General features: G+C 39.0%; 2 protein-coding genes across 2 annotated transcripts; one reads left to right on the top strand and one right to left on the bottom strand.

Moving 5' to 3' along the window:
• Positions 1 to 621: 621 nt before the first annotated feature.
• LOC133299450 (G-type lectin S-receptor-like serine/threonine-protein kinase RLK1) lies at positions 622 to 5016 on the top strand. The gene is made up of 3 exons (XM_061498908.1): positions 622 to 745; positions 824 to 1544; positions 2547 to 5016. The coding sequence occupies exons 1-3, from the start codon at positions 679 to 681 to the stop codon at positions 4873 to 4875; spliced, it is 3117 nt and encodes a 1038-aa protein (XP_061354892.1). The 5' UTR covers positions 622 to 678; the 3' UTR covers positions 4876 to 5016.
• A 1468-nt stretch (positions 5017 to 6484) lies between these two features.
• Positions 6485 to 9531, bottom strand: LOC133299454 (uncharacterized). Its single transcript, XM_061498911.1, has 3 exons — positions 8208 to 9531; positions 6920 to 7803; positions 6485 to 6763 (listed from the first exon to the last, which is right to left on the bottom strand). The coding sequence occupies exons 1-3, from the start codon at positions 9529 to 9531 to the stop codon at positions 6485 to 6487; spliced, it is 2487 nt and encodes an 828-aa protein (XP_061354895.1).
• Positions 9532 to 12054: the final 2523 nt, after the last annotated feature.

The following is a 12054-nucleotide window of genomic DNA, read 5'->3' as shown; positions in this document are numbered from 1 at the left end:
TTGTATGGATAACTAATATGACTGGCTTTTGACACTTCCATCATTTGAGTTAGCTTTTGGGACGGTGACCTAAGGTTCTTTACATGGTATCAGAGCTTGAGTGACTATAAGGTCACATGTAAATCAAAAATTGGGCTTGTGCAATTCCACGCTTCTAGCCCAAAGAGCTCGTGCGTGAGGGGACGTGTTGAGATATATAGTCCCATATTGATTGTACGAGTAACTAATCTCACTTTTAGAAGGCTTTAGACACTTCTACCCTTTGAGTTTTGAACTAACTTTTAGAGTGACGACGAAAAGTTGTTTACAAAAATATCTAATATTTCGATCACCTTATATTCACAAGGAGACATGTTTACATATTAATTTGCCTTAATCACTTTTGTGGTTCGATTTTCTAAAGAGAACAAAAATGTAAACATCCGTAGTTGCGGTCAACTGGTCAACTTTGCCCCAAAGAGAAGCTGATAAAAATCAATTCTTTTACATAAATTAATCAACACCTCATAATTTATAATTTCTTGATAGAAGAAAGAGGAGGACAACAAGCCCATGGATATTCATAGCTAGTTTTTCCCAGTTTCTTCTTCTTCTTCTTTCTCCTTTTAAAATTCCATTTCTCATATTTGACAACCTTCCCACCTTCTTTTTTTATCTTAAATATACATTACCTTCCATATGGATCAACCATTACCAACATCATTGTTTTCATTTTTATTATTAACACTTCATCTATCAATATCAGGTAATTTACAAAATGAATGGTTCATATAATTATAATTATTATCTGATACACAAAATGATTAATACCATTCATTTGCAGGGGTGATTTCAACAACATTCACTCTAGTTAACCAATGTAACTACACTGTGTGGCCAGCATCAACCGCAACAAGTGGAAATGCAACCATAGAAGCCTCAGGGTTCGTTTTGAAAACGGGTGAGTCTTTCAATGTCACCGCACCCACTTCATGGACTGGCCGCTTCTGGGGTCGGACTCTCTGCACCACAGACTCAACCACCGGAAACTTCTCCTGTGTCACCGGTGATTGCGGCTCCGGCAAGGTCACATGCGGCGGGGGCAGTGGCAGTAGAGCCGCGCCGCCTGTCACGCTGGCCGAGTTTTCTCTAGGCAGCTTCGGTGGCCATGATTTCTTTGACGTCAGCTTGGTAGACGGTTACAACGTCCCCATGCTGGTGGTTCCACACGGTGGTTCTAACGGCAGCTGCAACAGTACCGGTTGTCCGGCGGATCTGAACGCCGTGTGTCCGACGGAGCTTAAGGTCACTGGCGGGGAGAAGAAGCAGCAAGTTGTGGCATGTCAGGGTCCTTGTGCTGCGTTTAATTTGCAGTATTTTTGTTGTGTTGGGAATCATTCGAGTTCAGATACTTGCGAGCCAAGTGTTTATTCTCAAATATTCAAGAGGGAATGCCCACAGGCTTATAGTTATGCTTTTGATGATGGGACAAGCACGTTTACATGTTCATCTTCTGCAGATTATAATATCATCTTTTGTCCTGCCCCTGCCTCTAATAACACCAGGTTAGATACACTTCCCCTTCTCATTTAACATGATGATATCAGTTAGTTATAGATAAATCAGACACAAGAAAAAGGCATTATGATAGGGAGTGAAGAAAATATAATCGCTGATTTTTCTATGAATAACCGATATGTCGCTCGTGATTGACATGAGAGGGCTCATTCTAGAAATTCTGAGTTAAAATGTTCAACTGAGAGAGATTATATGGTCTAGTATATTTAACCAAAGGGTAAAAACCTCGGTATAACAGGCTTCTCGACTTGGAGGGTAGGTGTGAGGATCAATTGTACACAACTTTACCCTTACATTTTTGGGAAGAGACTTCATCGATGGGGAATGTCTAACCAAAGGTTAGTAATTGTATTTTGGTTTAGTATGCTAGTGGAAGTCTATGGAAGAGACACTCTAAGGGATAACAGATCACTGTGAACTGTAATAAAGGCATGTAGGTGAAGGTGTGGGGTGTGTGCATAGTAACAGATAAGAGAGTAGAGAATTTATAGTATATATCTGAGAGATTTAACCCTTTATTTATAGGAGAGATTACCTATGGGTGAAGAGTCTTGGTAGAAGTCAGATTGTTGGAGGATATTAGTATAAGGGGTCTCGTAGCTTATCCCTTGTGTATAGGATAGAGGGTTCTATCCCTTGTCTCTTAGGAAGGGTCTTGAACAATACTATTTCCCATACTCGAAACCGTAACCTTCTGGTCAGAAGGAGCAATCTTATCTTTTTAGACAAAACTATGCAACATTAACCACTAAATCACAATTGTGTATGTTTTTAACTATTGGTCAAATAAGTTTAGATCAGTTAAAAAAATTGACCCAACAAATAGAAACTGATGGTCATAAATTTTAAAAGAAAAATTAACGTTGCTTCACATTTTATTAATGTTTTCGTGGGTTTTACAATTTTGAGTTTGAAGAACTGTTAAAAGGGTACTTTCTTCCCTCTCAAAGGTTACTAATTACTATAAATTTCTATAATATAATGTATAGCCCGGGATCGCTGGATCAAAGTGTGAGTGTTGGTGTCTCACTTATTGCTGGCAATGGGACAACTCGGTGGCTTTCTGCTTCAGGCGAATTCGCATTTGGATTTTACCAACTTCCAAATAATGAGCTTTTCTTGTTGGCTATATGGTATGACAAGATACCCAACAAGACCATTATTTGGTATGCAAATGGAGACAACCCTGCTCCAGTAGGATCAAGGTTGGAACTAAATGACTCTCGTGGACTAGTGCTAAGTAGCCCTCAAGGTTCAGAGCTATGGAGATCAGATTTCACATCGGGTACAATTTCCAGTGGTCTAATGAATGATACTGGGAATTTTCTGCTTCAGGACAAAAATTTTGTGACATTATGGGACAGTTTTAGTCATCCTACTGACACATTGGTGCCTACTCAAGTAATGGAGTTAAATGGCAATCTTTCTTCACGGCAAGAAGAGTTCAATTTCTCACGTGGAAGGTTCAAACTTCATCTACAAGAAGATGGGAATCTTGTGCTCAACCTTATGAATTTGCCTTACGAGCCTTACTACAACACTGGCACTGCTGATGCTAAGAATAGTACAAATGTTGGCTTGCGTTTGATATTTGAAAAATCAGGTTTGTTATACATACTGAAAAAAAGTGGGGAGAAGTTTAGTATCTTCAAGCCAAATGAGAGTGTCTCAACTGATAGCTTTTACTACAGAGCAACGATAAATTATGATGGTGTTGTCACCGTAGCATATTACCCCAAAGATCCAAAAAATGGACAAAGCTGGGTCAATGCACAGACTATACCAGAAAACATTTGTAATTCTACATTCACAGATGGTGAAGGTGTTTGCGGGTTTAATAGCATCTGCATCCTCAAAGATGACCTAAGGCCAAACTGTACATGCCCGGAAGGATATTCTCTAATTGATTCAAATAACATGTATGGTGGATGCATACCAAATTTCCAAGTTATTTGTCAAGCAGGTGGGTATAGGGGTTCACAGGATGATCTATACATAATGAAGGAATTGCCAAACACTGATTGGCCTAAATCTGATTATGAAATACTTAGTCCTTCTAGTCTACAAGAATGCACAAAATCTTGTTTGCAAGATTGCTTATGTGTGTTGGTTACTTTTAGTGGAGGTTCTTGCCGGAAGAAGAAGCTCCCACTTTCGTTTGGGAGAAAAGATCAGGGAATAAACGGAACTTCTGTCATGAAATTGATGAAAAATGATGATACTCTCGCCCCTTTCCCAAACCCAAATGGGAAGAAAGATCATGATACTTTGATCATTGTGATATCAGTTCTATTGGGAAGCTCTGTGTTTGTCATTTTAACATTGGTTGGTGCAATATGTTTCGGTTTCTCCTATGACAGCAAGAAGATCAAAAGTAGCAGAACCAACAATACTGTTGTTGACAGGAATTTGCGCAATTTTACCTTCAAGGAACTTGCAGAAGCAACAAGCAACTTCGGAGAAGAACTGGGAAGGGGATCCTTTAGCATTGTCTACAAAGGAACAATAGATATGACTGGTGTGGCTGTTAAGAAATTAGACAAGTTGTTGAAAGACAACGATAAGGAATTTCAGACTGAAGTGAATGTGATAGGCCAAACCCATCATAGGAACCTAGTTCGTCTGCTTGGATATTGCAATGAGGAAGAACACCGGATTCTGGTTTATGAGTTGATGAGCAATGGCACTTTAGCAAGCTTCCTTTTCACTAATTTGAAACCAAATTGGAACCAAAGAGTAGACATTGCCCTTGGGGTTGCAAGAGGGCTTGTTTACTTGCATGAGGAATGTTGCACCCAGATCATCCATTGTGACATAAAGCCACAAAATGTACTTCTAGATGATCAGTACAATGCCAGAATTTCAGATTTTGGGTTAGCAAAGCTATTGTTGATTAATCAAAGCCACACTGAAACCGGAATTAGAGGAACAAAAGGGTATGTTGCACCAGATTGGTTCAGGAGTGGACCTATCACTGCTAAGGTTGATACTTATAGTTTTGGTGTGCTATTACTAGAGATCATTTGCTGTAGGAAAAATGTAGAAAAGGAGTTTGTTAGTGAAGAAAAGGGGATTTTAACTGATTGGGCATATGATTGCTACAGGACTAAAAGTCTAAACATTCTTCTAGAAAACGATTGTGATGCTGTCAATGACATGAAGATTTTGGACAGGTTTGTCATGATTGCTATTTGGTGCATTCAAGAAGATCCCTCTCTTAGGCCAACAATGAAGAAGGTTTTGCTGATGCTAGAAGGAATTGTTGAAGTTGCAATTCCCCCAAGTCCCTACCTTTATGGTTCTGTTAGTTGCAATTGAAAATAGTTTCCTTTGTACGTTTTCTTTTCCTTGGTGTAGCTGCTCGTTTAGTTTTTCTTCAAATTGATTTTTCATGTTACTTAAATAGATATTGAGAGCAATTATTAACAATGAGATGTTGATTAAATTGCACTTACATAATAAAGAGGATCTATGTTTAGCTTTCCATAAACCTTCAAAGTCTTAGTCTTCCATATTATAAACATAATATATAATCTGTTGATCAAATCAAACAACTATTACCATGCCAATTGCATGAAAGAATTCGGTATAAAAAAACTTAGGCTAGACCAATCAATCTACCTATTTCAAAATTCTAACCATAATGGGTTCATGGCTTCGTGCTAGTTGCCTCCATCTCTTAGAGGGGTTTAATATTACTCATGCCTGAAAAAAAATATTAACAGTGACTAACAAAGCACAATATTCATGGAGTTAAATAAACAAGCTGAGAGAAATGTGAGATACATTGGAATGTATTTATATATAGTAACTTTTTATTTTAATCTATCAGCTTTAAAACTTTAAGAACAAAAATCAACTAGAAAAGTCCAAGCTTGAACTTGAAAGGGATTTCTCTTATCTCTGTAATCAAACTTAGTGGCATACAGTAATAGCCCAGTGTAGTGAAAAATTAAGAACAAAAATTGCCGCAGAAATCCAACAATGGGAATGAAACGAACAGAGAGATAGGTAGTGGTACCTTTAACTTCATCACCGACTTCAAGGGTGTCCCACTCCAGAAGGCCTTCCTTTTAGAGCTTCCTCTTCAAGCCTAGAAGCCTAGCTTCCCAATATCCTCGTTCCTTATTTTTTTTTATTTTTTTTGAGGATTCATTTTTGAAGTTTCAAAGATTTCCGATCACAATTCACAACCAAAAAATAATTATATTTTGAGAGATAAAAATGGGTTCTCCAGATTCATTACGGGAGTACCTTACCACAGCGAGTACTCTTCAATTATGGCACATCGAAGTTGTCATTGGGAAACAGTTTCATCCTGCTTCCACATTTCATCAGTGCGTTAGCTTTCGTGTTCCTTTATTTTTTAAATACAGTTTTGGTGTTCTTATAATTTTTTTTATAGGAATTGTATACATTAACTAATAAAAACTACCTAAACCCCTCGTCACTAGCTCATCACAAGGTCAATCCTAGTTGCGCTTTCGTGTTTTTTTTTTTGATAAAAAAGGGAAGGCTAGCCCAGAGAAACTATATTAAAAGTTGTTGCATGTTCAAGGTGACATGCTCTGTCAGCAAATTTGTACATAAAGCATCTCAAACAGTTAAAATGCTAACAGAGGAGAAGGAAAAAACAATAACTTTTCTCCCTGTTGGTTGAATCCTAATTTTGCTAATCCATCTGCACATTCATTTACTTCTCTAGGTAAAAAATTCCAAAGGACTTGATCAAAACCCTGAGCAGCTCTTCTGATTCTGTCAACTAAGTAAGTTAAGCCGCAGCTATCATCTTGATTCTCCACACAAAGGAGAGCTTCTTTGTTGTCACATCCTAGCCAAATCTTTGAGTATTTTCTATCTCCAGCTATCAGTAGATCTTGTAAAATTCCCCATAATTCAGCTTCTAGAGAGGAACAAATCCCTATCTTCAAAGTAAAACCTCCCAACCATTCTCCATATGGTGAGACCATAAAACCCCACACACTCCAATATTGGAATGTAAGTTAACAGCACCGTCAACCCAGATTCTGAGTACATCATGTGCTATGTATTGTCCACTTTCTGTCGAGTTTAAATTTGCAGCTGGCCTTAGCAAAAAAGGATCATTGGAGCTGTTCTTCTTCATATCAGCCAAGTAATTTAGAATTCTGCAAATTGGATCTGGAGGCCAAGAAAATAAAACCTCATGAATAGAGACATTTCTCCACTGCCATAAAAACCAGCATGTTACAAAGAAAACTTCTTTCCAAGAATGCCATAGACTGGTTGAGAAAGGTTTATCCAGATTCAATCTAAACCATTCTAGTCCTTCTTCAGTCATGAAAGTACTAGGGATATTTCCATCAAACCATTTTTCTCATACACTTCTTGCAGCCTTATAATCTCTCAGAGTGTGAAGAATAGTCTCTGGACCTTTGTAACAAATGGGGCATTGAGATTCCCCTCCACTCCAGTGGCATGTAATGTTTCTAACAGGGAGTTTGTTGAGACAAGCCAGCCATAAAAAAACTGCTATCTTGTACGGTCCTCTCCATTTCCAAACAGCACTCCAGATTCTATCTTTTCTGGCATCTGTCTCCATTAAATGACAATAGGCATTCTTCACAAAAGAGTTTCCTAAAATTCTTTTTTTCCAATTCAACCAGTCATCTCGTTCACTCAGATTAGGAGGGGGTATGTTGTTCATTTTCTTTAAAGCATTTTCATCAAGAAACTTCCTCAAATAACACCAGCTCCACTCTCCTGTATTCTGATCTATAACTTCAAATACTTTTAGATCCAGATCAGTGATAGGAGGTTTAATTAAAGCCAGCTCAAAAAGACTTTGCTGCCAACCTCCCAATTCATCCTGCCAGAATAAGGTGTCTTTACCATTGCCTATCACCCATTCTGTATGCTGAGCCATCTTCTCTCTAGCTGTGCAGATGTTCTTCCAAAGAGTTGAGTCACTCCTTTTTGCAATCATGCTTCGTTTGGGGTTCTTCTTTCTGCCATATTTAACAAGCAAGACCTGGACCCAAAGGCTTTTTTGATCATTGGCAATTTGCCAAGCAATTTTCTGCATAAATGCTTCATTTTGGATCCTCAAATTGATGATACCAAGACCTCCACAATCCTTAGGGTAGCACAAGTGATCCCATGCAACATAATGAGCTCTCCTTTTGGACTCAGAGTCTCCCCAAATGAAATTCCGTTGTAACTTCTCATATCCTGGCAGACATGGGCAGGAAGGATATGGTTTTGCATCTGGAAACAGGGAATGGCAGATATGACACTCTTAGCCAAAGAAATTCTGCCTTCCATAGATAAACATTTAAATTTCCACCCTTGCAGTCTGCTTTGCACTCTGGAAATCACATCAGCATAATGATCTCTCTTGGTTCTCCCATGCCTCATCAAAACTCCCAAATATCTACCAAGGTTCCCAACCTTTTTAAAACCACTTACAGTAGATATGGCATCCACTGTATCTTGAGGAGTATTTTTAGAGAAAAAAATACAAGATTTCTCTATACTCACACGCTGTCCAGACATACTAGAGAATTTCTGTAAACAGTTGATGATACTATTTAACTGACTAATAGAGGACTCAACAAATAATAAGATGTCATCAGCAAACATTAAATGGGATACAAGTGGTCAAGATTTACTAGCTTTAATAGGGAGCCAATTCTTCATCTCCACTTCATCCATGATTAGGTGAGTTAGCTTCTCCACACAAAGCACAAAAAGATAAGGGGATAGGGGATCCCCTTGTCTTATTCCCCTTTGAGACTGAAATCCAGGAGTACGGGTCCCATTCCACAGCACCTCAAGAAAAGGGCTTGTTACACATCCCATTATAGCATCAATTATAGCTGCTGGCAGATATAGCTCTTCCAGGACTGATCTTATGAATTTCCAGTTGAGCTTGTCATAAGCTTTTTCTAAATCTATTTTGATTGAGAAAAATTTTTTCCTGCCCTTCATCCTATGCATTGAGTGAATAAGCTCCTGTGCAATTATTATGTTGTCCTGTATATGTCTCTTTGGAACAAAGCTGGTCTGGTTTGAAGATATAATAGTCCCCAAGAGAGGTTTAATTTTATTGGCTAGAATCTTCCTGAGCCCCTTATACAAAGAGTTGCAGAGTGCTATTGGGCTAAACTGCCTCATCAAGCAAGGTCTGTCAGTTTTAGGGATTAGAGCAATCAAAGTCTTGTTGATTTCTCGAATCTGATCTGGATGCTGAAGATAATGCTGCATACTAGAAAAGATTTGAGCTTTAATTAGATCCCAGTTCCTTTGATAGAATAGTGCTGGAAGGCCATCTGGTCCAGGGGCTTTTAGGGGAGGCATTTGAAAAAATGCATTCTTGACTTTCTCAAAGGATATATTCAGAGACAATATATCAAGGTGGCCCTCCTTTATTGTTGGCCAACTATTTTGAGTTTGACTCCATACAGGAACTGCAACATCTTCCTTAAACAGGTTCAAAAAATAACCTCTAGCAAGTGAAACTAATTCCTCTTCTCCAGACACCCATCCACCCTTTTCATTCTGGAGTTTAAGAATTTTATTTCTTTTTCTGTGAATCAGAGTGCTAGTGTGATAGAAACGAGTGTTTCTGTCACCATCTCTAATCCACTCCCCTCTAGATCTCTGATACCAAATTTGCTCCTCTTGGTCTAGGATTTTAGATAGCTCCTTCCTCAACTTAGTTTCTAGCTCTTCAAATTGGACACTGTTTTTGAAACTTAGTTGTCTTTGGATGCCTTCCATACGAGCTATTACTCTATTTTTCCTGTGAAAAGTAAAACCAAAGGTATTCTTGTTCCACTCCTTTAGCAAAGGGATGAATTTCTCCACACTTTCCAGTAGGCTAGTTGAAGAATTCCAATTAGATTTTAGGAACTGGCTAAATCTAGGATCATTTTTCCAAGTTGCCAAAAACCTAAAAGGTCTTTCCCTCCAAACAGAATCCTCTTTCTCCATTCTAATGAGGATTGGGCTATGATCCGAGAATAGCCTAGGAAGAACCAAGACATCAGCCTCCTCAAAACTTGCTCTCCATTCTTCATTTGTAACAGCTCTGTCAAGTCTTTTGTATACTCTATCTAGATGGAGGAATTTAGGTCCTTTCCATGTGAACCTATTGCCTCCACCCCCCAAGTCCAAAACCCCACAAGATTCCAAAACATTGTTAAACCTATTACATCTGTTAACATCCACTAGCCCTCATCCTCTTTTTTCAACAGCATTGGCTATTTCATTAAAGTCACCATATAACATCCAGGGACCATTCATAGTTCTTCCAATTTGCTTCAAATCTTCCCAAAGCTTCAAGCGTTTATCTTCATGAGGGTTTGCATATACAGCAGTCCAACAAAAGCTTGTCTTATCAGGAAACTCTACCCAGCTATGAATAAATTGATCCTACTTCTCAATAAGAGAAATCTTCACATCAATGGGATTCCAAACTAACCAAATCCCTCCAGCAAAACATTTAGCATCAGCTATTATGTAGTTGGAGAATCCCAAGCTACGGATAATGCTAATTGCTTTATTCCCACTTACTCTAGGCTCCAAGATAACAGCTACACCAACATTGTGTTTTTTTTGAAATCTGTTAAAGGTACTCTTAAATTGTTTTTTTTTGCAGTACCTCTACAGTTCCAAGTTAGGACATTCATTGGGAATTTTGGGAGTGTTGCAAGATTACAAAGTTCTTGCTACTTAGATCTAGGCTTTCCACAAAAGATTCTTGAAGACTAGCCTCTCCCTCACCACAATCAGATTCACTAACAATCATAGCAGTGCTCAGATTCGTACATGAAGATAAATCAAACTCTATACCTGTCTTAGCTTCCACCAACTTTACTGCTTCTCCCATATCATGATCAGGGGGATCCGGATCTTGCATGGCCTCATCATCATTCAACTTCCCATCAGAGTGATTAATTGAAGGTTGATCAGTGTTACCATTTCCAGAAGTAGCTTCTACTGCCATCATCAAATCCCCCCACATGTTACCATTCTGCTGCTCAAGAGAAGGCTGAGGCATATTCAAATTAGGCTTTTGTAGAAAAAAGCTATTTCTTACATCATATTTTTCCTGGTCCACATGAATGACACCCTTTCCTTTGGAATTATTAGCCTTAGCATACACTTCCTTTGAGTTTGGCATGGCAGATTTTCCACCTGAAGCTTTCTTTGCAGTGTTAGAAGCCACTGCTGTGAACTCTATCCCCCCAGCTAGGGTCTGGCTTTTGTTAGTCACCAAATCATTCTCCTTATTCACCTTGGCATTAGAGGTACCAGAACCAAAAATTTTTCCAGAGCTATTCTTCAGGCTAGCTTTTTCATTTTTCAAAACTATCTTTGGGTCAGCTGAATTTTTCCTGTTAGAGATATCCTCTCCAAATGATCTGTTGCTGCTCATATTCGATTTCTGGAAATTTTGGGGACCTTTCTTTCTTCTTTGAACCACCATCCAAGCTCCTACCCCTTGAGGTCCAGCATTCACCACTGGTTGTACCTGCACCTCTTCAGCTTTGGATGTCGTAGTTGTCTTAACAAAATCAGGACAAGAGTCCGAATTATGGCCATATCTTCCACACTTTAGACAAATTAAAAATAGCCCCTCATATTCGACTCTCTTTTTGCATCCATTAAGGATATACTCTCCTTTCAATGGCTGTGAAAGATCATTTTCTATGCAAACTCGTGCAAACCGAGCTTTGTCCCCAGTAGAAGTGGTTTTATCCACTTTTAGAACTTTTCCTATCACTGTTCCCAGATGATTAAGAAACGAAAATTCACAATATTCTTGTGGAATACCTGGTAAACGGATCCATGCGGCTACCTTGTGGATATTAGCTTTTTCCGGATCGAAGCATGGCTCCCATTTTCTAGTTGCAAGGTAATGGCCAAGAATGACCCAGGGACCACCCGTAATGGCTAGGTTTAGGTCTTCCAAGCTGCTGAACCTCACTGAAAAAACTCATTCCCCAAGTCCGCCACTATTATGTTTCCAGCCTTAGCCCACATAGACTCAAGTCTTTTCTTCATGAATCTGACCCCAATCTTCTTCCCCAACAGCTTTACAATCAGTGCATTATTCCATCGCTGACGCATTCTTGCTCGAGCTTCTTTGTTGCTCCTTATTTCCACAGATCTGTCCTCCCTTACAACTGTTTGGAATCCCCATTCTGTGATCTCTCCCAATCTTGGGTCCAGAGGGTCCAGATCTGGTTCTTCCTCCTCATGTATCTAGGGTATGGCATCTCCAGAAACACCATTCTCCACCCCCATTACATCTGCAAACGATCTCTGTTTTTCGATTCCCGGAGATCCAGCTTGATACTCCTTCAGAACTTCTCGCATCCTTACTTCCGTTGGAATTTCTTCTCCATTCTTTGTACGCTTAGTGCTTCTTCTCGACATGGACAGTAGTTCAGAGTTGTTAGCTATCGTATCCCTCATTGAAAACCTCGATGAAAAATTGGTTGAAAGAAC

The sequence above is a fragment of the Gastrolobium bilobum genome, unplaced genomic scaffold (genome assembly GCF_033153095.1).
Source record: "Gastrolobium bilobum isolate Gb01-03AN ecotype WA unplaced genomic scaffold, APGP_CSIRO_Gbil_v1 utg16275, whole genome shotgun sequence".
In the NCBI taxonomy this organism is placed as follows: Eukaryota; Viridiplantae; Streptophyta; class Magnoliopsida; order Fabales; family Fabaceae; genus Gastrolobium; species Gastrolobium bilobum.
The sequence above is the reverse complement of the archived record's forward strand: the minus strand, read 5'-3'. Positions and strand labels throughout refer to the sequence as shown.